Source organism: Fukomys damarensis, unplaced genomic scaffold (assembly GCF_012274545.1).
Source record: "Fukomys damarensis isolate Sample0158 unplaced genomic scaffold, DMR_v1.0_HiC HiC_scaffold_1, whole genome shotgun sequence".
NCBI classification, from domain to species: domain Eukaryota; kingdom Metazoa; phylum Chordata; class Mammalia; order Rodentia; family Bathyergidae; genus Fukomys; species Fukomys damarensis.
Genome location: NW_022900913.1, coordinates 26,720,148 through 26,745,973, shown reverse-complemented (window position 1 = coordinate 26,745,973; position 25,826 = coordinate 26,720,148). Strand labels below are relative to the sequence as shown.

Genomic DNA, 25,826 nt, shown 5'->3' with positions numbered 1-25,826 from the left:
TTTGCTACAACAACACTTGTCAAAGTTGTGCAAACTTTCCCGAAATAAATGCCTTGGGGTAAAGCTGGGACATTTCCCAAGGCTCTTCACCAGAAGGAGACTTGACTGCCACTATTCAAAAGCCTATGAATTATGGTCTGGAAAGTTCTATTTTCCAGAGTGATAACACAATTCTTCTGATTACTGATTACTGTACTAGCTAAAGCTTATACTGGAAAGAAACACAGATTCTCAAGGCTACTTGTAGAAGACTGATTTTTCAGGCATATTCATTCACAGAAAATTTCTCTCAATCCAAACTCCCTTCTTGCCTCCTTCACCACCTGGGCTGCTGATGTACAGAGGACGGGATCATGATCAGCTCTTCAATACCTCCCACTGTCTCTGCAATCCTGAGTCAAGGAGACAACTAAGGACACACACAGATGACCATTCACCTGACCCTGCCAGTGCCTCCACACCCCAGTATCTCAGAGTGTTCGAAGGTTTTCGAAGGGTAACGGGCCCAACATTGTCATTTCACAGAGATTCTGAGGAAATAGGAAAGTCAGAATTTGAACCTACTGCTCCAATTCTGAGAGTAGTTTCCCCCTAACATATGCAAATCTCCCTTCTTTCATTTTAAAACCATTTTGTTTTCAGGAAAGGAGTCACTAAGGTCAATAAGAGATTCACAAATAGTCCAAGACACAAAACAGCTTTTTCATAGTCCCTGGTGAGCTCCAGTTCTCCAACAGAAGCCTCATATCCCAACCACCTAAAGTCACTTCTATTTTTATCATACACCTTTTATAAGATGTCGTTCTGGAGAGAAAAAAAAAATAACAGAATGCTACATTTCGAAAAATAAAAACAAGAATATTTAGTATTTACAATTAGGATTTAATCAAAGTTCCTGCCACAACCTACAAAGCGCTGTGTCCCGACTCCCTTCTTGGCCTCTCTTTCTTGCATCCTTTCTGTTCACTGGCTACTAACAATTTCTTGAGGCCATCGAAAACTCTCCTACCTCAGAGCCTTTCCTTACTCCTCTCTCCACCAGCAGAGCTATTCCTCCAGAAAGGTGTGTGGCTGAGTCGCCCAGTACATTCAGAAATCTGCCCAGAGAGTCCTTCCTTATTATACAGTTTCTAAGTTTCCTCAAGTCAAGGCACACCCATAAAATGGCATAACTGTACATTTTTCTCAGGTTGTAACATGTTCTTCAGAGTGAAACTGTGTCTTTTAGGCTGAGCTCGATTTTGCTTCCCAGAGGAGCTGTACAATGGATTCTGCAACGCGGCCTGGAACCTGCAGTATCAGCGCCATCGGAGAACCTGCTAGTAATGCAAGTTCTTCAGCTCCTACTCAGATTCCAGCACTGGAGCCCAGCAAGCCCCCATATGATTCTGATGCACATTCCATTTTATTATAGTTTTCCAGGAAAGTCACTCAAATTCACTGGCCTCAGTTTACTCATCCGTCTAATCTATATATGCTCACAAAAGCCTTTTTCACCTCAAGTCTGTGATTCCAATCCATCCTACCACTTGTTTTATGGCACATATTTGTTAAAATATCTAAATTCTACCCCACTGATCTGAAATGAGAGTGGTCCCATACCAAATATTTCACTAGAGCAATCCTATAAATAAGATTAAAATGTCTGTTTCCCCATTTAAATTTATAATCTGAAGGCAGAGAAGGTAGTTCTATCTAGTAGATTCTAGTTACAAGCCTCTAAACTAAACTCCACTCTGCCCGTGGGTATATTAACCCCACTGGCCCACAGAAGGATCCTCCAGCAGACAAGTGCCACTGCCCACTGACTTTCAGCAATTTCCAAAGCAGCTACAACAGCAACTTTGACTGCTGCTTTCAATAGGAACCAACAACATGGTTTGAGAAATGGAAATACGTTGTCTTTTCCTTCTGAATAGCTATAATACATTGTGACTGGCATGAAAAATGAAGGCTATAGCTGGGCGTGGTGGCACACACCTGTCAACCCAGCACTCTGGAGGCTGACGCAGGAGGATTGCTGTGAGTTTGAGACCAGCCTGGGCTACATAGTGAGTTCCAGGTCAGTCTCAACTGCATCATAAGACCCTGTCTCAAAAAACCGAAAAAAGAATGAAGGCTATAAAAATAGAATTATTGTCATTTCAGTGCCCAGGATATGCTAATTAATAGTCTTAGCAGTACTTCTGGATATATGCACTTTTTTTTTTTTTTTTTTTTTTTTTTTTTTTTTTTTTTTTTTTTTTTTTTTTTTTTTGGTTTTTTTTGAGACAGGGTCTCACTATGTAGTTGAGGCTGACCTGGAATTCATCATGTAGCCCAGGCTGGTCTCAAACTCACTGCAATCCTCCTGCCTCAGCCTCCCGAGTGCTGGGATTACAGGCGTGTGCCACCACACTGGGCTCCGGATATATGCTTTTATGGGGACAGGATGGTAGGTAGAGAGAAGAGTATACAATGGCTAAGAAATCCTACATTTAACTTGACGATTAGCTGTTTTTTTTTTTTTTCAGACTATTTGATTTTGTAATTGTGCTCTGGAAATAGCACTTGGGCATTTTGAAATTTCCATTAGGACAAATGGCTTATATGTTGCATTCAAGGATACACCCCTACACTCCTTCTCCTAGAATTTAGAACGGGTGATTTGTATTAATTCCTGAACCTTTCTGAGCCACTTTCCTCTTCATAAATTTACCTCAGGGTGGTTGAAAGCATCAGATGAAATATACACATGTAAGAGAAAATGACAAAATCTTTTAAAGGGATGAACAGATGAACTGTTGAATTGGTGACACCAATGAAAGCCAGTATGGTAGGGAACAATTCCTTTCTTATTAAGATAGGTTAATTGGAAAGCTGGGGAGTATAGTTCAGTGGTGTAGCACTTGCCTAGTGTACATGAGGCTCTGGGTTCAATCCTTAATACAGAAAGAAAGGAAGAAGGAGGAAGGAGAAAGGAAGGTAAGGAAGAAGGGAAGGATAACCTTGATAATTCGATAAGAGATAAGCACTTAGGTAACTAAGACTCATCCATTCTTAGGTGGCTAGGAATGCGAATCACCCACTTTGGAAGTTAGCAAAGAGTTCACGCAAGAGGTAGTAAAACAGGGTCTTACATGATACACAAAACTCAGTGGTATGGGTGTGGGGGTGGCAGTTTGGAAGACAGGAGCTAAGATGAGAAAATAGGAAGGCTTGGTGCATGCTAGTGACCCTACTGGACTCAACCCCTGGACCTCCTGGTTGCTCCTCCGCATGAGAACCGCCTGCTCTTGCATGCACACACATGAGAGTGACTGAAGGCAGGTCACTGCCTGTGTCCTTTGAGTTCTAAACCCAGCCTCCTGCTCTGCTCTCTCTATCACAGTGAACCACATTTCCCAGGCTCTCCTGACCTTCGCATTCAGGGCAGATCCAGTTGGTGGCAGGCACCACCAGATGGCCAGGGGGAGGAGCAAGCCAGAGAGCTTCAACCCTGAGTAACAATCACCCATTTAAATGCTGAAAATCCTTCATTCTCAATAGACTTAATCTAACTTTGAAAGCAACTTTAAAATAAAAACCCTGTAATTCCATGAATGTTATCATCAATGTAGTTCTAATTTCCTTATCCATTCTCATCAACTGTCATTCCCATGGTGGTTATATACTTCCTTCTACAGCACAATTTTGCAACAACACATATGTTTTCACAATACAATCTGGTTCCCCTTCTAAAACCTCAGGAATTATGTTATCTTAACATAATTTATTTTAAGACAAAAAAATCTACTTTTCCTTTAAATTTTGTTTGGCCACAAACATTACATACAGGGGTGTTTGTGTTTATGTGTGTGCATGCTAGAAAACAATTCTTCTGTGCTCTAGAAACTGTCTTCAGCCCACCTGTAATGTATCACAATGTAGGGAGCCTGGGGCAGGAAACAGGGCTCTCAGTGTGGAGTGTGCTGTTCTCGGTGTGGACTGACCATTCAAATCACCTACTCTGTGTTTGACAAGCTCTCTGCCCAGATTTTACTCCACACCAACTCAGCCCAGAATCTCTGCGGGTGGAACACAGCCTTTTCCAAAACTGCCCAAGACGATTCTAGTGAAAGTCAAGTTGAGGACCAGTGATGCAGTTTCAGATGGAGTCTGCAGTTGGCTAAGACAAGCTCTTAGAGAAGGGAAGGAACAATGACCATAGTGTCAGTTTTTCGTTTTGTTTTGTTTTGCTTTTCTTCAGTTTGGGTTGACCTCTATTCATCCTGTTATCTGCACCTGCACTCTCTTCTTGCCCCGAGCCCACCCAAATCCTACCGATTCTTTCATTCTTCAGGACCTTTCACATCACACCTCAGTAAGGAAGCATTTCTTAGCTGCTCTAGTGTCCTACCAGCACTTATGTCCTAGATACCTTATGTCAGTATTTATAAGTTAATCTTGAACTATTCAACATTTTCACTAGTCTTGCCTTTGCAGCTGAATGCTATGCATCTTGCAGGTAAGAGCCATACTTCCTCCTTCTTTGTATCTGTTTATATTACAGTCTGGAACATTTTAGACAGAAGTATCTACCAACTAGTAGATTTGTGAAGCACAAACATTTGGGCATACAGAATTTGCAAGGTATGAACAAGGTTTATTACATTAAAAAACTATGTGACCCAAAGCACAGTGCATATAGCAATTGTACTGTATAATTTTATCATTCTGTCAAATATTGGTGGGTCTTAAGGAAAGACACGGGATGATTTTGCAAGGGGAATGGAACTACCATTACTATGTAATGATTTCACATAAATTAATTTGGTAGCCATTTGTGAGAAGAACTAGAGAAAGCTATTTAAGTGCCCTGACTTGATCTCCAAGCCTGCCCTGCTGATACTGAGTTATGTATACATCCCTATTCTGAGAAAACAAGAAGGCAGAATGCACAAGCCACCAAACACAGAAGTCTTTTATTATACTCATTTGCAAAGTTCAAGGAGTACCTCCCCCACTTTATACAGTATTTAAAAGTCCCACAGAATCATCTAAAAATACTTTCACAAGTCCTTGTCTTCAGAGCCAAGAAAACCAGGTTTGATATGTGAACTACATGAATGCACATAAAGCCTATCCAACACGTATCCTGGTCTTGGTGGGTATTTGTTCAAATACTATAGTCCCAGCAGTGATTGTATTTAGTCTGGTTGTTCCTAAGACAAACACACATAACTTTAATTAAAGGCACATCCAAACATAGGGAAAACCATCTTGAAACAATTAGTCTCTTCTATGTAAGAGGTTTCGGGGCACTGACATCCTCTCACCCCCTCACATCCCCCATGGAAAAAGACCAGATGGGGCAGAGGCAAGCCAAGACCCTTCCATAAACACAGCCTGGAGCTATAACTCTGCCCTACTCTATTTTGTTCTCTTCTGACCAAGACACCACCTTCTTTTTACTTTTTCCCAAACAAATTCCAGTCATTTGATTTTTACTTTTTTTTTTTTTAACTTCTCTTTCATCACTGTTAGGGAAAGAAACATTTCTGACATGTTTTCTTATCTTTTCTCTGAAAGAAAATATTCCAGGAAGAAAATGAAAAGTCTAAGGAATTACCAAACTAACCATCTGGTTATTGACCTTAGGCTTCTGGAGAATGTCTGAGAGATGGCTGCCTTTGCTGCCTCACTCTTGGGACACTTGGGGTCTTCTGGTTCTGTAGGTAGCAACTGAAACTTTCTAAACTGCTAGTAAAGCTGAGGGTCATTTATCAGAATACTTCCCGGCTCCCAAGTTCCCAGTTAATATACTCCTAGATAATTTACCCACCAGCAGAAGGGAATGTTTTCTCCATAAGAGCCATACTGAAAAGTCACTTCCATAAATACAATATATAGATCTATCTATCTATCTATCTATCTATATGACTTTTTACGATATCACCCTTTCCTCAAGTAGCCACTCCGTTTTTCCTTTTGAGATTTGAATCTGGGAAACAAAGGCATTCTTAATTGAAGAGCTTTCTGCTATTCTGGTTCTTTCAATACTATAGAATACAACTGAACATAGATCCTGGGAAAGTATGTGGCCATTTTTACCTGACAGGAAGCAGAAACAGGCAGCCTCTTCTAGAACAAGGAAGAAAAAAGGAGAGAAAATGTTTAGGCCAGGGTAGGGCCAAAGGAACAACCATGAAAGCCAAAATCAGGACTCTGCACTGACAGGCAATTGTGGATGCCCAGCTAATAAACTGCACAATGGGTTAGCACAGAAGCCCTACAGAAAATAGGCCTCCAGCCTAATTTTCATACGGAACTATATAAAATGAAGGGTCAACTATTTTTAAGGAGAAGGCAGAAAATAAAGGTAAGCAATGTGAAGGACCTAATTTTCTTTAGAGAAAAACGGAGAACACTTCAAACCAATGCCACCTCTGTACCCTCCAAGAGTTAGTTTAGCCAAGAATAGTAGTAGAGGGGCTGAAGGCCTGCACTGCTCTAACATAGCTATACAGGTACATCTGGGACATGACCACCCTATGTGCTACCAACCAAAGGCACCTAGGAAGTACAGAAACAATGGAAAAGTCTCTGCAGCTTAGGAAAAATCCTCAAATGTGCTCTCAGGCACAGATGTACCAATTAAGCTAAATCTCAGAGCCAAAGCATAGATTTCCAAAGGCAAGAAGGCTTTGGTCAAGGGAGCAATACCACTTGGGGCTTAGTTAAACAGAATTCTCAATTTTGCATTTTTTGTTTGATCCTGAAGGGATAAGGAAAATGGTTTCCAGCCTCACAGCCCCACCTCATTCTGAATACTCAGACCACTGTATTTGAATCCGAATATAAAGCCAGGAAAGATTAAATTCTGAGGTACCTTTAAAAATGCAATTCTTACAGTTACTAGTTAATAACTTTCATCTTCAAAAGGAATATCTCAAGCAGAAAAATAAAGTGTTGACAGATGACTACTTATGGAAAAACCCTATACTGGAAAAACAATTTCCTCCTTTCTTCCTTTTTCATTAGGTCTCCTAACTTTCCACATATGTGTCACTGAAGGAAAAAAATAGCTGACTTGCAAGGGCATAAAAAGAAGTGTGAGAAGTGTTTCTACAGTGAGCTCATGGACAGCTGTGTTACGTGCACCTTTGATGTAATATCTGAAAAATGGAGTGGTGATTCCTATGTGACCACATGCATTTTTACCATCCATAGAACAGAGTGAACACTGGCACATGCTGCAGTGTGGATGGACCCAAAAAACACCAAGCTAAAGAAGCAAGACACAAAAAGCCAATAGTTTATGATTCCAATCACACAAAATATCCAGAAGAGACAAATCCACAGAGACAGAAAGCAGACTGGTGGATTCCAGGTGTGTTAGTTACATTTTTCTTGCTGAGACAAAATACCCGACATCCAAAGTTACAGGGGAAGGGGTTTATTTGGCTTACAGTTTGTAGAGGATCCAGGCCATAATTGGCTGGCGCCATGGCAGGGATGGAAAACAGCCATTGCAGAGGAGAAATAGCATGGTGTATACAAGGTAGCAAAGGCAACAAGAGACATTAACAACTTCTTCCTTCTCTTTTTACCTTATTCAAACTACCAGGAATGAGGGCAGTACTAAACGAATCACTCACATGTAGTGGTTTAGTAATTACATGCCCTTGATCCCAGCATCATACAATGTAGATTCAGCAACCCCCAAAATAGCCTATGACCACATGAGGCTAGAGGGGGACATCTAGACACAAACCATAACACCAGGCTGAGGGGGCCTGCCTAAAGGTTTCCTTTTTGGGATGATTACAAAGACCTGGAACAACATAGTGACAATGCTTGTACCATACTGTGAATGTAATTAATGTCATTGAATAAAGAACTTTAAAAATAATTAAAGTGTTAAATTTTATGTTATGTGAATTTTACCACAGAGAACAGAAAACACTAATCTATCTATTCTACACATAATAAATGCTCAGACATACAAGCTTAAATACCATATGGTTTCTCTTACATGAAAAACTTATTAAAGATAACTTATAAAAGATAGCTAACAGGGAAAAGGAAAGAGGGGAAAATATAATCCAGCATGGACAATTTATCTAAAAGTGTACTTGACTCAGTATAATTGTTTTACATGTTTTATATATTCTTTGGCTATTAATCTGGTTATTAATCTATAAATAAGATAATTAACTTTATAAAGTCTTATAAGTAAGTGAAGCTGATGCTGGAAAAATAAAATGAGGGTAGAGGGAAGGAAAAAAATATATGAATAAAAAGGTACAAATTTGGTTAAGGTGGTCACAAGTGTGGCTAAACTGCTCATCTAAATTTTTAAACTATTGTAAACACTTACTATATTTTCTTTCCCTGGAGTGTCTTGTACAGACTCCTGCAAAACTACACTGGTGTGGAAATGGGTAGCAAGAAGGCTATATAGTGGTACACAAAGTAGACTACAAGTGAAGTGTCTACCACCAAAAATCTCTGGATCAAAGAAAACAGATTACTGGGCCTTTCCCTAGAACAAGCGACTCCAAGTATCATGAAGAGTTCTGACATCATCACAGCATCAGTGTTTCTTAAGGACCCTGTGTAATTCTAATGCACATGCCCCCAGGATCGAGAACCACTAACCCAGGAAGAGAAGATAAGGGAACTGGCTTCATCCACTTCCTCCCATGAGCCGGGAACTGTGCCAGCTCTTTCAATATAGTAACTAAAATTCTGTGTACCACAAATCCTCTTGGACCTTTTGTGGGTCCACTGAGGCCCCCAAGAGCAGCACGAGTCCCAGTGCCACGCTTTCCTTACTGCGTGGTTAGGATGACTCTGAAGCATGCTCTAAACTTAAGCAAAGCAAAATTTTAGTGTAAAGGGCCAGGTAGCAAATATTTTGGACTTTTTTTTTTGCAGCACCAGGGATTGAACTCAGAACCTTGTGCTTGCCAGGTTGTGTGGCACCACTGAGCTACATTCCCAGCCCCATGTTTTGAGTTTTGTGAGCCATGTAGTCTCTACTGTAACCACTCAATTCTGTCTTTGTAGTGCGGGAGTAACCACTGGACAATGCTTAAACAACACACAGCTGATCACAGTTCATCAGCTCCTGCTCTAAGTCTAACCAGATTGCCTGAATTCCTCATCAATAAGTCACCCCTACCAAGATATGTCATGTCAAGATATGAGATCCCAATGATGAATGCAACTGTATTGTATATTTAAAATGTACCAATAAAAATATTAAAAAAAAATAAGTCACCCCAGTTGCCCATTGTAGGAAAAGCAGTCAATACAAACCCTAAGTATAGGCTTCTGTCTTCCCCCTCCTGCCCTCTAGGATCTCTGGCAACAGAAACTATTGGTACTCAAATCCTTGCCTCACACCCTGTTGCTGGGGGCAGCCAACCTATAGCAGTATCTTGTTTGATACACACAACTACCCTAGCAGTGAAATAACACTGTCTTCCAGTAAGACAGTGAGGTTTAAGGTTATACAACTCATAAGTGATAAAGTCTACTTGAGCAGTCTATCTGGCTCCAAAGTAACTGATCTTCTCTACAACGGACATCTCCAACATTTTTAACACCATGGACCAGTTTTGTGGAAAACAATTTTTCCACAGACTAGAAGGGGAGTTACAGTTTCAGGATGATTCAAAGGAGCCTAGAACCTAGATCCCGCACACACACAGGGGAGGCTCTATCTAGTAGGTTTCATAGTCCTATGAGAATTTAATGCTGTGATCTGAAAGGAGGCAGAACTCAGGCGGTAATGGGAGAGATAGGGAACTGCTGTAAATACAGATGAAGTTTCATTTGCACACCCACTGCTCACCTCCTGCTGTGCAGCAAGTTCCTAAAAGGCCATTGGTCTGTACCAATCCAAGGGCCACAGGTTGGGGAACCCTGATCTATATACTTCTAGGGTAAGGATGGACAATGATAACTAAATACACACACACACACACACACACACACATATAGTTTTAGTTATGGTAAGAGTATTATGTATGACAAACCATGAAGCAAAATCATATTACAGTCCTCATGTAATTACCTATCTATGTTAAAGAAGGTGGTTAAATACATTGTAGTAGTAAGGCTTGAAAGTAGTGGAAAAATTGTTTTTCTCTTTTATGCTATTTCTTTCTTTTTTTTTTTTTGTACCAGGGATTGAACTCAGGACCTTGTGCTTGTGAGGCAGGTACAGTGCCACTAAACTAAATCCCTGGCCCTTATACTGTTTCTTATCTTGGATAGCATTCATTTCCTAACTATCAAATTGGCTAAAATCTTGGTGCTTGTTGTTCTCTGGTGAAATCTTGGGTTGTATTTGAGAACAAACAGAGCCACTCAGCTAAAAGCTCAATGTAGAATTTGGAACTGGAAAGGACAGGAACCAAATTAAAACATCCTTAGGCACTTTTGAACACAGAAGTGGGAAAAGCACCAGTAATTTCACAAAGACCCCATATAAAGCACTCTAAAAATGCCCCAGTGGGTGTTAAGGATTCCAGAAAACACTCTAAGAACCCAGAAGGAGAAGACAGAGAAACCAGAGCTTGCAGCTTACGCGGTCTTGCCCTCGCTGTCGTGCTTGGTGGCGCTGGCCCCCTTCTTGCCCAGCAGCGAAGCCACCTTTTCCACATCGCCATTCTCCACGGCCTGCAGCAGGCGGTCATCGTTCTTGTTCCACTCATTGGTCTGCGGGGCAGAGGGAAGAGGCAGATGGGTGAACAACACTGGCCAGGCCATGCTGACTGGCAGGACCTCAGCCCTCCCAATTTAAATCCAAACACGCCACAAATAGGCAACTTTAAAGTACCTTCCCCTTCACCATGGGGAAACCCAAAAAGGTTGGTTTCCCAAAAGAAAACATCAACAGTTCATTGAAATATCAGTTGTCACTCAAATGAAACATCAGTTATAAAAATCACTCCTTTTAACTATGCTTTGGAAGATGAAGCAGCTTAGAGAGACCTTGAAGCCAGTTTACATATTAGCTAGTTTCTTGCTAAACTTGACAGCTGGCACCTGGGAACACTGAGCTTTGACCTGGTGCACAACTCACTCAAGTGCCTTTGTTACAGAATCAAACTGACCAAAAGTGCAAGATTACCCAGGAGTTTAAATACATAATTCTTCATCTGCTTTTACAGCATTTTTTCTGGCTTGCTTATTTGGCCCTGATTTTTGAGCTGTATGCAGATTTTAAGTAGTAGTCCAGGTATGCACTCAACAAAGTATTGCCAGAGACAAAAGTTCTTCCTAAGAAAACTATTAAACATCAAACAGCTTTGAACAAAACCTTAACCACCATCAACTCCCAACCCCCACAGAGTAATTCTGCAAACCATAGTAACAGTAAAGCTTTTATATACACAAAACCCAGCTTTCACTCTCAGAAGAGAAACAGATGATCTCTATGTAAGAGGAAAGGAGACTTGAGCACAAGACTAAGAAGTTTCAAATGTGGAAAGGCAACAGTGAACCACTGAAGGTTGTGGAGCAGATGACAAAATCAAATCAGGGATTAAGGGCCTGGGAGGTGCATAAAGCTTATAGGACTAATGACGGGAGAGAGGAGGAAGAAAAGACTGGGTACATCAAAGCCACTCCAGGACTCCACAAGCCCAGGCTGTGCTTCTGTCTTTCTCTGCAGCAGGCCCTGACCTATGCCTTTGTTCTGGCCCTGCCCCCTCTGGACACCACTGCCCTGTGAGAGACATCTCTTCTCATTCCAAAGCCTTCTACCCAGAGGTCTCCATTGCTCCCTATTTCCTTCCAGGCATTTCACATGAAATGGATCACCGGAGCGCTATAGTTGACAATGAGGAAGCAGACAGAGGGATATTCAAGATTGAAAAACTACAAAGTAGGGATTTCACAAGATTACAGTCTCCCCCAGCCCCAGAAGTGTGTCCTCAAGTTCTGTACTAATGGAACTCGTTGACCCACTGCAATTCCATCTTCTCACAGAGTAAAGGAGGACCCTACTCATCTTCCAGCCCTAGCCTACATAAAGGGCGTTAGAGAAAGCCTCGGGTCATGGAAGGGTAAAGTAGAAGTTCCCAGAATGGGAGTCTGTGAGTCTCAGGACAGGGACATTTTCAGCACTCAGTACTCTCTCCTCCTCCACGGCCATTACTGAGTGCGAGAACACAACAGTAAGAGGGAGTAGGTTGGAGGGAAAATCAGTAGCTTGTCCTCTGGGCTTCATGAACTTGAAGTTCAGAACTCTAGACTGATACCGTATGACTTTTAGTCACCCATTACCTCTCTGTGCTGCAGTTTCCCAAGGTTTTAGATTGCATGCCCAATATGATTCCTTACAGTTTCAGTCCATGGTGGGAACACTTACACACAGATAAGGCATGAGAGAAGGGGCTACCAGGGGGGATAGCTGCTCATGTCACAGTGGCCAGGAAGTAGAGAGTGAAGTCAAGAACCAGGGAGATACACCCTTCTGGGTCATGCTCCCAGTGGCTCAACTCTATCCAGGCTCCACCTCCCAAGTCAACTACAGTGGTCCCATGATCCAATCCCCTCCCTACCTCTGAGCATCACAATGTCCTAGGAGCCCTCTAGGGGACACTCTAGATCTAAACCACTGTCTAATATTGTACCTACAAAGCCACTGATTCTCGGTCAGGAGTGATCCTGCTCCGAGGGCACATTCAGCAACCTTTGGAGACATTTTTTATTGCTACTTATATTATCCTAAAAGGGAAAAGTATTGTCTTTTAAAATCCTTTTCTAATCTAACCTGACCAAATTAAAATTGGATTGAGGACTGAGAAGATCAAAAGGATATTAAATCTTAGCAGACAGGACTGACGGAAAGCCTTTAAGCAACAGAGACCACATGAAAGGATTTCCCTCTTTAGTGCTGCTAAGGCACTTACTCAAGTAGAGAGAAAAATCTGATTGCAGGGGTTCTCTAAAATCAGTTCCATGTGGATCTTTAGGGAGTTCAATCTCTATAGGTCATAGCAGGAAAGGTTTCCCTCCTTTAGAGCTCTAAAGGCCACACTGGTCTTGAAAATCCAGAAGCAAATTCCTTTTCCCACACCCAACCCTCTGCCAAGAGGTACTAAATTGAAATCAAGCATTGAAATAACTTTCAAGTAACCATCTTGGTTAATCTACTGGCCAAAGGTAGGGTTGGGTGGATACAGATGAAATTTGCAATTTTATCATAACATTCCAAATACCTTCATCATATCCCAGAATCAAGGAAAGCATCTAAAGACCACCATCACCCCTCACCAGTTCCCATAAAAATCCCCTCCTGTAATTAGTTCTTCCCTCAAAGGACAGATTCCATCTACAGTGGTTACCTTTTCAACCTATCAATGCATTACTCTAACACATACTAAAAATAAAAGAGAAAAAATAAAAAATATAAAATGTCAGACACAATACACTTCTTAAAGTTAAATGTGTTATGATACCTGGCCTTGATATAAGCACATATCTTACTAGAGAATCACAATAAAAAACATCTGAAGTCACCTCTAGAATGCTGATATCCCACCACCTACACTCAGGCTAATTTCTAACTCCTGCTCAAGGCTTTCAGGCCTTTCCTGATGACTTGTCTCTGCTTCTCTATTCCATAGTATCCCCTAGGGCCCACCTAACTCAGCTCCGCTGAAGGCCACAGTCTAGACTTGATGAAATATTACATCCTGGCTTTTGTTCAGGAGCTTTCTGTGCTCATTTTGTCTCCTGTCTTCAGCTCCCTGAAGGTACTGACAACAATCTTTATCCTCTCCTCCCCACTGTGTCTAGAAAATTCATTTGCTACAGATTTTACCAGGAGGTTTTTCCCTTTTGATCAACCTAAATCTCTTTTGAATTAGTAAGTACTATCACTGACAAATCTTGTTCATGCTTTTGGAAATAATTATTAAATCAAATTTCAGATTTTTAAAAACTTTATAAGCTAAATAAATCTAGCTCCTTTAACTTTCCCACAGAGGCCAACTTTCCAAGATTTTAATTATACGTATACTTTTTTCAAATTTCTTCATGACAAAGTAGCCAAGCTTCACTCATACATCCAATCAGGGTGAAACTAATGTTTCCCCACCATGAGACCCTCCTGGGTGCTGGTTAATTTTGTTGACTCTTGCCCTGTCCTGGAGGTTCTCACTCGATGACCTGGGACAGAGCCTGGAATCAGGTTCAGGAAGTGACCTCACTGATTCTTATTGCCAAATGGAATAACTGGACAACTGGAATTTATGCTGAGGATATCAGAAAACTGGCTTGAAAGGGTTTCATTTCCACAAAGCCTTCTTAGGAAGGTGATGGAAGAAAAGAAAAATCCTCCACCCTTTCCTTAAAAAACTAGGTATGGCTTCCACAAATGTCTGATAAATAATATCCTAGGAGTTGTATGGGCAACCCATGTGTAAGACATGTATAAGAATGTTAACAGCACATTAGAGGCAAAAATTGCAAATGACACAAACATCCAAGAACAGAAGAAGCATGAACAGATTATAAGGTAGTCAAATGATGGGATACCAACAACGAAAATGAACAAATTACAACCAAGTGCAACAATATGGATAGATATTAACAATATTGTTGAAAGAAACAAGACACACACACACACACACACACACACACACACACACAGTAGAAAGAAGCTCTTTTCCCCCAGTACTGGAGTTAGAACCCAGGTCCTTCATATTGGACAAATACGCTATGCTGAGTTACACCCACACCCCAAGCAGTAAAAGCTGGTTCAGTTCCTGTCCAGCCAAAACTAGGTCGAGTGCTTTTGATGGTCATAATCCACTGCTTCCTCATGTCTATTATTATGAAGGCAACCTCATACCAAGACTTTATCCTTAGTCTTTTGGTAGCCTCATAAACCTGTCAAGAGAACTTGATAAAGTTATGGAATTTCCTCAGAATCATGCACATACACACAAAATTTGCATATAGTTCAGTGGGTTCTCCAGCTTAAGCATCTACCCTTAGCCAACCCAAGTTAAGTATTTTCAGCATAGAAAAAAAGGGACAGATTTCAGAATTAAGTTTTTGAGTTGAAATTCTAGCTCTATCACTTCCCATTCAAGGTAACTCTGAGCTTTGATCAGGCCATGGGAGTCTCTCCTCATCCGTAAAATGGGGGAAATCCTATGTACTTGCAAATTATCCCTGAGAATCAGGATATACACAGCTGGTCATGTACGTATTATAAACCCCCAAAACAGGACAGATAACACCTCAGCACAAATTTTTGACTATGCTCCTTAGAAATCACATTTTAAGCATCTCTAGAGAAACGTTTACAGCCACGAAACTATTGAATATGGCTCACTCTTCCAGGAGACTGTTTAAACAGATGCTATTTCAACAGAGCACATGAGGCCACATTTGCAAGTTCAGGAAGCCGTATATTATGCTACAGAGACATGTGTAATGTGTCAGCTATGAAGGGCAGCATGTGGGAAAGGCAGATTTGACCCTCAATGTGGGCTCCAAACATTTTTGCTAATATATCACAAATGAGATTCCTATTCATCAAATCATTTCCAAATGACACCCACTTACTTAAGAGTTATGCCTGCCTCCATCCAGGAGAGCAAACACCATGTAAACTGTATGATGAAAGCTGGGGCTTTGGCAACTGGCAACATCTGCCCCTGGCCAGACATGGCATCATCTTCTTTTATTTTGATTTAATCGTGGAGAACTGAAAAACCAGTGGAAACCCAGTGGTCACAGACATCTGGATAGTAAGCAGGCATCAGCTTGCGAATATATCCACACAATTAAAAAAACCCAGTGGCACAGAGAGCCGGGAAGAGAGAGATTCTCTGATTTTTTTGAGTGTTTGTGGGGGGGTGGTGCTAAAGTCCAAACCATCATAAATGGGAATAGTTCTTGTTATGTGGGTATGTTGGAGCAGCCACTGGGAAAAGTGTATTCAACAGATTATCTTTGGAAAAGCTGCATTTTCCCCTTCTGTTTACTTAGGGAAAGCACAATGTTTTGCCAGCGTTAATTAGCAAGGCTAAGGTAAAACACAAAGTTAGTAGTGTTTGCACATGGTAAGGTTTCAGATTCATACCGCCTGGAAAAAATAGCACATTTTTTTTCTCAAAGATTTTAAACAGAGGACCAGAAACAGACAAGCTTCAGGGCCACATAGTAGTTTCTCCTGCTGACTATGCCAACTAGTACTTATTACTATCTGTCTGCTAGATGCAAAGTAATACAGAAGATTCTATAAATGTTACAGTTATGTGAGACCTAATCCCCATCACTCATTCATGCACTCATTCACTCATTTAATAAATATTTACTTATTGCCTTTTACATGCCCAGAATAGCCTTTACCGTATTTTCTATATGGTTGTGGAGGTAAAAAAAAAAAACAGCAATACCATAAATATGTGAACAAAACACAACAGTATTAGAGCTGAAGTCACCTAAGTGAATAACACGGAGAACTGACGTGATAGAAGGGAAAGGCAACTTTCAGCGAAGATATTCACGGAGGTTATGCTGTGTCTGCTCTTCCCCTAAACCTGTCACCCTTCCTTTAATGAGCTAAGTTATTGGCTCCTAGGGTTAGTCCACATAAATGCTGCATACTGTGTCACAGACCTACTCTCATTACAAACAGCTTCACCCAACACCAAGTGAGGCCCTCTCTGCTACACTTCAGCTTTTTTCTCTTATCATCACCTCCTCCCCTCCCAGGACGATGGCTACTCTCCTCCTTAGGCTCTGCTACCTTTTGCTCCCACAGCACTTGGCATGGCTGTAATCAGTTTTTCTAAAGCGTCTGTAAGGCCCATGGACGCCCAGTGGACTGCAGCCTCAAGGCATGGCCAGTGGCCAGCATCTGTCAGTCTGCCACCAAACCCTAGGGAAGTCGCCCTAAACCGCCCACCAGATGGGAGGAGTGCAGTTCAGAGCTGTCACTGAACAGTTTTGTCTTTTTTCCTTCCACTCTGGGAGACTTTATTGATTAACCCTTTCTCCACCTCTCCTTTGCTTCAAAGTACAAATATATTGAAATTCTCTCACTGACTTTCTCCCTCTGACTTTGTTGACCATTATATTATTATAAAAAAAAGTCATATGAGGTAAAAACACAGTTTCAAGGGAAAAACTATTTCAGTTAATCCAATAGGATTATTCATTTATATGAGAGAGAGAGAGAGAGAGAGAGAGAGAGAGAGAGAGAGAGAAGAGAAGGAGGAGGAAGAGGAAGAGGAAGAGGAGGAAGAGGAAGAGGAAGAGGAAGGTAGGTAGCATGTGGAGTTCTGGGATAAAGTAATGGGCATGAGATAGTCTTGGCTCTCCAAATGCCCACAGACATTGAGGACAGAATCACACCAGACAAGTGTTGTGCACTAAGTCCTATGAACATCCAAAGAGAAGACTATTAAAATTGTTACTACTTAACATAACTAAACTTGTTGTGCTGTATTATAATTTAATCTTAACTATAACTGTGCCAGTTAGGTACTGTTATGTTATGAGCCCACTTTCTAGACAAGAAGACTAAGGTACAGAGAGATTAATGAACTCAATAAACTCACTCTATTCACAATATAGTCACTTTTCTTAAGAGAAGAAAGTTAAAGCAGTTTGATAGAGAACACAAAGAAGGAACTTTTTAGGATGAGGAAGATTTAAGCATGTTTACAGACTGAGGAAAGAAAACAAACAGTGGAGAAAGACAGAAAAGAATATAAGAGGTGTGTGTGGATAACTGGCTTTAGGATGAGGAAGATTTAAGCATGTTTACAGACTGAGGAAAGAAAACAAACAGTGGAGAAAGAAAAGAATATAAGAGGTGTGTGTGGATAACTGGTAAGGGGTTGGGAGGTGATGGACCTGAAAACATAGGCAGATGGCTGATTTCTGGTAATGTGGGGTCATGTTCTTCTTCTGACAGAAGAGAAATAGAAGGAGGGATGGAGATGCACGTGATAGAAAGGAAGTTACACTTTTCTGCTTTCCCTGGGAATCACGAGACAAAGTGATCAGGGTCAGTGGGGACTAAGAAGTTTGACAAATGATGACATTCCCAAAAGCTTCTACGGGAAATGAGAAAGGAAACCCACTTAAAATGAAAAAGTGGGCTTTCAAGTAGCCCTGAAGGTCTAGCTGGGAGTAGAAATTGTAATTCCATTAAAGATATGATTTGGTAATGCTATGTGATGTTTCACAGGGACTGGGTGGGACAGGAGCAAGAAGAGGTAGACTGATCCTCTACTGGAGACTGGAATGAAGGATTAAAGCACAGAATTCGGCATGAGGAGGGTGGGAGGCACCAGGGAGAGGATACTCTGACTGTGGGATGGGGAACGGGTATAGACAAGAAAGTGTAGACTGCCAGGATGTAGATTAAGGCACAGTCATATAAATCAGGAGCAGGATGTTAGATGGATCATTTATATAAACGTTAGAGTTCCCAGGATGATGACAGAAGGGAAAAACAACAGGTGAGAACTAGAATCTTGGAGAAATATTAGGAAGTAATCTAGGCCTTGAGGGAGTCCACTGACAAGATGGTGAAAACTGTGAAATGGAGGTGGTCCAGCATCACCAAAGAGCAGACTATTCATGGAGAAAGAAGTGACAGGATCATACAGCCAAGGAGTCCTGTCTTAGGAAAAAGTGGCTTCTGGGGATTTGCCGAGTTTTTATTTTGAGTGGTACTTTCTGGGTTAATGTATTTCATTTAAGTCTCTATAACAACTATACTTAGTTGAACAGTGTGCCTAGAAAATGTACGTCCTCCTAGAATCTCAGAATGTGACCTTATTTGGAAGTAGAGTCATTGCAGGTGTCATCGAGTTAAGATGAGGTCACACTAGGTTAGGGGGAGTTCTAAGTCCAACGATCAGTGTCCTTACAATGTCAGACTGAGAGACACAGGAAGAAAGCCACACGTGACAACAAAAGCAGACACTGGAGATTTGTTGCCCGTACATAAGGAAGACCAAGGACTGCTAGAAAATAGAAGAGGCAGGCAAAGATTCTTTATTGCTGAGCACTGAATCCAGAGCCTTAAGCACTGAGGGAATCCCAGCTACTCTAAGTCTCTTTTAAACACAGGAATGACAGCCTAAAGCAATTGCAGTAGTATGTATGAAATCTGCAGTTATATAAAATCAATTAAAGCATGAGTATTTATTTTACAAATATGTCATAATAAGGCCTCTGTGAATAGCAAGCTCTTGTTAAAAAAATTGTGTGTACATATGAGATTTTATTGACTTAAACATTCACTGCTTAAATGGGGGTAACAGGTAAAAAAATGAGCAGCTTAAGGTCGAATCAAGGCTTCTGTGCAAACAAAACAGGACATTTGGAGACAGGTGTAGCTACAACGCAAGTGTATAGCAGAAATATCTTCAGCGTACATTTGAACATAAATGCCACAATTCCGAAGCTTTTCTCTTCACCCAAGTGGCTCAACACAGAATTCATATCAAGCATCCATACCCCTCTGCACCTCTCTTATTTGAAACCAGTTAGTTCAACAGATGAAAACGAGGATCTTAAATTGGGTTGGTGGTCTGCCCCAAACCCTATGGTTTGTTTTCTTGTTTCAGTGCTAAGAAAAATAATATTCAAGATTTCACAGTTAGCATTTGGGCCAAGGCAGCTTCCCACAAGTGAGTATAGGGGTTAAATAGTGTACCCTAACATTCACTTATATCATGGAATGCAAGTTTAATAGGAAATAAGGCCATATATATATATAAATATATATATATATATACACACACATTATATATTATATATAATGTATATATATTATAAATTATCCTAAATTATCCTAAATTTAGGATTTTCTTTATAAGAAAAGAAGACACAGAGACACAGAAGAAATCAATGTAGAGATGAGGACAGACAGATCAGAGTGAGAAGCCTAAAACTGGGAATATGAGATTGTTGGTAGCCACCAGCACAGCAACTGTGCTAGAAGTAGGAACAGCTTTTCCTTAGACCCTCCAGAAGGAACTAACCCCGACGATACCTTAATTTTAGACTTCTGGCCTTCTGGGCTGTGAGAAAATAAATGTCTGTTCAGTAAGCCACTCAGACTGTGGTGACCTGTGGCCCTAGGACACTAACACAGTGACACATGGAGAGAGCTGTGCCCATCTGGCACCTAATGGTCCCGCCAGGGCTCCACTGCTGCTGACTGAAGGTCAGTGACCTTCCTCAGCAACCACACACTACAGCGATCTGTTTCCTGTTCACAATCCCTGGGCGGTATCCTGTGCATAACATTTACCTCCAGGCTGGTGGAAATGTCAAATTCTTAAGTATCTACGCCTGTATGTTTTTCAATTTTCTAAAGTAAGCAAATGTTCATGATAAGATAATATAGTGGCTGTCTAAGACAATGTTTCTCAAAGAGCGTAACTATGAGGATATGCGTTAGAATCATCTAAGTGTCTGAAAAATTTTAAAAATTCTCTAAGTGATTCTATTATCAGCCAGAATTATTCTTCCCTTGACAAATTAGCTCGATATTAACTGCATCTCTAACTGTTAAATGATGAATTTGGGTAAATCTTAGCACTCACATCTCTCAGCACAGACTTAATGTACTCACTCCAGTGTACAATCAAGATGTCCTGTGGAGAGAAAAGGGCCTGACCCCAGCTCATTGCAATGTCCTTCCCTTGAGTCCCTTATCCCGATCCCCTGCCCTGGTTAATAACAAGTACACCCAAACTGGAGAAGGTGGCATCCGCTCTTCTCTCTCCACCTCCTATTGCAGTGGTGGCAAAAATTTTTACAGCTTTCAATGATACAAACAGCCACTGCGGCATAAGTGCCACTACTGTCCTAATCTGCTACTCACAAAGAACTGCCAATGCCACTTTTCCAGCTTCCCTAACATTGACTTATTTTCCTTTCCTGCGACCAATGCCTCTGTTCAACTGAACTCAGTTCAGCATCCATCTATCTATGTCTTACTTTTACCATGCATTGTGCTTACTTTCTTTGTCAAATTCCCAAGGTCTGACCCTTTACAGATGCTAAGAAGGTTTAACACTGATCATTGTTTCTCTAGGACATTTTAATATTCTTTTAAGTGGTCTTTTTAGCACTATTTCCCCATTTCCCTCTTCCTATACCCAGTGTCCCTAGTGCTTCAATTTCTTGTCTACTGCTTTGGCTCACCGCCCATACAAAACCATCCACAGGGGTCTATGTCTAATGAGAGATCTCATACTAGGCAGCGCCTCCTCCACTCAAGACTCTTCCTCTCCCTTCCCTTCCCTCCTTTCCCCTTCTTTCTTCTCCCTTCCCCTTCCTGTCTTTTCTCTCCTCTCACCTCTCCTTCCCTCTCCTCCCACCTCCTGTTCCTTTCCTTTTCTGAAGATAAGGCCTTGCTATGTTGCCCAGGCTGACTTTGAACTTGTGAGCCTACTGGCCTCAGCTTCCCAAGTAGCTGGGATTCTAGCCATGTGCCTCAGTGCCTGGCTAAGATTTTTCTTAATCCAGTTTCAAAATCTTAAATTTCACCATGTTCACCTCTTCCTCTGTCCCATGCTACACCCCCACGCAAACTGCTTCAGCCAAGCCTTTACCTTCAAAATCTATTATTATTTTTTTAACTTATACACTAACTACTCAAGTAACATTTGCTCTTTCATTTTTACCTTTCCATCTCTGCCCACAAGGCATAAAGTTGTTCCCTAACATTCATTTTCACACAGCTTCACACCAACATTCTCCACTGAATGGTTGGTTAAGTGTCCCTTATTCACAATGCTTGGGACCAGAAGTATTTCAGATGCTGGGTGTTTTTGGATTTTGGAATGTCTGCACATACATAATGAGATATTTTGGGAATGGAACCTAAGTTTAAACATGAAACCCATTTGTTTCATATACATCTCAACACATAGCTGAAGGTGATTTTAAACAATATTTTCAATAGTTTTGTACATGAAAAAAAGTTTCACAGTGTGAACTTTTCCACTGCGTGGTATCACAGCACTCAAAAAATTTTGGATATGGAAGCATTTCAGATATTCAAACTTAGTATGCTTTTTTCCCATTTTGTGTCTTCTTACAGAGATGGAAGGGCTGAAATACAGTAAAGAGCTTGGAGTCTAAGTTCCTGGGTTCAAATCCTGGCTCTACCACTTACTAAATGGACAACCCTGAAGAAGTTATTTAACTTCGGGCAGCTCAGTTTCCTCAATTGTAAAACAGGAGATAACAGCACATCTTGACATATCTGACTTCCCAAACAAATTGTACTTAATGGAAAAAACTTTCAGATTTTTCCAAAATGCTCCTGTGCTAGATATGTCTACATTTTTTTAACTGAATCTCCCCACTAAAATAGAACTTTCTTTGGTTTGAAAGGAAAGTTCTTATAATCCAGCTCATTATCATTCCAGATTTTTGTATCTACTACAACTGGGGACAGAGACCTCAGAAAGCACAATGACTTAAATAATCAAAATACTACACACATGTAAGCATATTGTTCGATGTTATCAGATGCTAACTTTAAGAGCCTAGATATTTTCAAATATATTGGAAGCAGGAGACATCACCCATTTATTTACAATAAACTCTGGTAAATTCTCAAGAAAGGGCATATTTGTTATAGCCTTTCAACACTCCAATAATAAAAACCTTAGAATAAACTCCAGTATCTACCCACAGGGGAAAAAAGTCTAGATCCAATAAATTATTTCTGCCTGACATCTGAAGGCAGAGGTCGGCAAATTTTAAGAACATATGACAAGGATCCATGACATTCATGATCAGTCTGATGTATTGGAGATTTTAGATGAGCCTATGTACAGACAGTTCTCCCGTGCTACCACCTCCCCAGGTCCCAGAGGACACAGAGCTACCCAGACCAGTCCAAGAAGGCACATTTCTTAATGAGACCGACCAAACAAAGCCAAAACCAGAGAAGCTGGCAGGCATGGAAAACTTTGGAACACTCACAGAGTTTCTTGCATGTGAAGCCTCATTCATTGCTTTTAGAGCCCACAAGAGAGTCTCCAAAAAAGGTCTTGCCTTAGAATTTTATGATTCAGCTAGACGCCAAGTGACAAGTGAGCACACACAAAAATCACCCCAAGGGGGAAGGCCTAATCAAGCAATATTGAAACTCCAGTGTGTGGTCTTTCTTCGGCTATGAATTTTGGCTCTAGTCTAACAGAGATATCAGACTCTGCTGTTTGACTACACATTGAAAATGAACGAGTTAAAACAATGAGATAATATTTAAAAGCATGGATGTTTCTGTAATTCTAAAACTTCATTTTCCAGTAAATAATATCCTCAATTTATTATCCATCAGAGGCAATATCTACTGAGAGCTGATGTTCAGCTATTGGTGTCTTATAGACCATGAGCTCAAAGGTAGGGATGGTGGATTTTCCATGTGTATCTGAGGTATTTAGTATAAGGGTCAGGTAATGGCCAGAGATGAACAAATGTTTATTCAGTGAATGAGTAAAAGGCTCAAGCAGAGCAGTGAGTGTCAAAGATTATATTGCTATTAAAAATACTGAAGGAGTAGTCAGTCCTCACCATTACTCCACGATATTAAGTTTTTTCCTCCACTGCAACTACTTGCATGTTATTTCGACATTTTCATCTTGATGTCTGTCTGCTAGCAGGTATCAACTAGTTCCCTTCTGTTATTCTATCAAATTCAAACTCTTGATACTAGCAGCAGAAAAATGACAGATCTCCAATAGCATTCCAAATAGCATGATATAGAAGCACAGATCCAGAGGCAGACTGTCTCTGTTCACAGCCCAGCTCTACCCAGTGATTATGGGCCACTTACTTCATTCCTGTGTGCCTCAATTGTAAGATAAAAGACAGTAAAAGTAAGCTCTATCACTGGGTTTTTGTGAGAATCATATCAATCAGATATTTTAAAAACATTATCTGGCATGTAATAAGCATTCAGTAAGTTACATTCAGTAAGTTGGTTACTATGGTCATTATTCGTAGACCCAAGGAAAATTCCATTCTGTTATTTTGAATAATACTTCTTTTTCTCTAGAGTTAGTGGCAATTACTGTCCACAGTGTACTTCCAGGACCAAACCCAGATTTGTGACTGGCCAGATAAGACATACTGCTGCAACTGTACTTTCCCAGAGGATAAGTGATTTCCAACCTACTGAAGTTGGGTATACTTTCAGGAAATTAATCAGTATCTTACATTGCCTAAACAAAAGATCATTGTCCCATTAAAATAAACTGCAGAATATAAAATTAAGACAACTTGTATCTCCACAGTAAACTATGAAAAGATGATGTGTCCAAGCTGGACATTTTAGGATGTTACTTATAGCTTTAGGTCAGCAAGGACAAATTTGAAGAGAAGCCAACTAGACCAGTGATATCAACAAGCTGCCTTCTTGCTGGCTTGAAAAATCCCTGGAAGAAATCCCAATAAAACTCTAATCACAGTGTCTAATTTACAAGGATAAAAGGAGATAGTAAAAGTGATTCCCAGGTGTTAGTAGAAGTTATTCCCAGGAGACAGTAAAAGTGTAATACCACTTGATGTTATCAACAAGTGCACTATATGCTAACAGCGTATCAAACAAACACAGGAGGAAAACAGCTCAGTACAAGCAACCAGCCCCTAAGAAAGGCAACTGTACCCAGGTGAGAAGGGAACCCTGCCCCATGAACTCTGATACCACTGCCAGATAACTGTGGCATGGAGAAGAGCATCCTGAGGCAGTGACTCACGGCAGCTGGACTTCTGAAATAGCAAGGTGCAAAGGAATGGTTATAGTTTTCCCTTCTGCTGATTTTGTTTGGTTGTGCTTCACTCTTTCGCTCACTTGCTTTTCTTTGTTTCTTTCTCTCTTCTTCCTTCCTTTACTTTGCTTTCACTCATTTCTCTCCCCTCCCCTTCCCTTTCTTTGCTTTCCCTTTTGGATTGAAATATTTGAATACAAACCTTACAATGTCCAAAAGAGCCCCTCCCACTCCTCAGTTCCAGATGAGGAAGGTCCTTCCTTTAAAATATGAGCTAACAGAAACAGCATAGTTCCTAAGAAAAGGTCTAGGTCTAAAAGAAGGCAAATTCTGTAAGGATCCACAGGACTGTTGTTTTGAAATAGAGTTGTATTCTCTAAAAAAACCAGATAGGTTTTCTAACGTGTGCTTTCAATCAAAAGAAAAATGTGTTTATGAACTTCTCCAAAGAACAACCTGGAATCACAGAAGAGCATGTATAGAGGACAAATTTAAAATGTGTTGGAAACAGCGGAGAATGTATTGAGGCATCTAAAAAATTAACAGTTAAAATAAAAGACAAGCTGTGTCAGACATGACTCCTGTTGCTGGGACAAAATACCTGACACCCAAAATTTAAAGAAGGAGAGGTTTATCTGGCTCACAGTTTCAGCAGTTTTGGTCCATGGTCAGCTAGTTCCAAGGTAGAAACATTATGGCAGAAAGCCATGGTGTAGCCAAGATGCTTATTTTACAACAGGAAACAGAGCATAGAAGCATGTGGGGCAGGGGTGTCAGGGACCAGATACGGTACAGTCCTCAAAGGCATGCCCCATGACTCGCCCAGCCACACCCATAAGTGTTTTCCTAACACAGTCAGGTTATAATCACAACTAATCATCATACAAGTTTAAAAGAAAGAAAGAAAAAAAAAGAGTAAAAAAAGAGAGGAAGAGGGCTGGGGATTTAGCTCAGTGACACTATGCCTACCTCATAAGTGCGAGGTCCTGAGTTCAATCTCCAGTACAAAAAAAAAAAAAAAAAAAGAAAGGAATAAAAGGAAGATGTTGTAAATATATCATAAAAATT

The 25,826-nt window shown here is 40.7% G+C and overlaps 1 protein-coding gene across 3 annotated transcripts in view; it reads right to left on the bottom strand.

The window, feature by feature from the left end:
* Positions 1–25,826, bottom strand: part of Rai14 (retinoic acid induced 14) — a 123,811-nt gene that overhangs the window by 42,849 nt on the left and 55,136 nt on the right. For 2 of the 3 annotated variants that reach the window (XM_010605433.3, XM_010605435.3), the window contains exons 1-2: positions 10,814–10,943; positions 10,562–10,692 (exon numbers count right to left, since the gene is read on the bottom strand). In XM_010605433.3, coding sequence (XP_010603735.1) covers positions 10,562–10,692; positions 10,814–10,867 — 185 coding nt within the window. In that variant the 5' untranslated portion in view covers positions 10,868–10,943. Of the gene's footprint in view, positions 1–10,561; positions 10,693–10,813; positions 10,944–25,826 lie in introns of those variants that run through there. The other variant, XM_010605434.3, reaches the window with a different exon arrangement.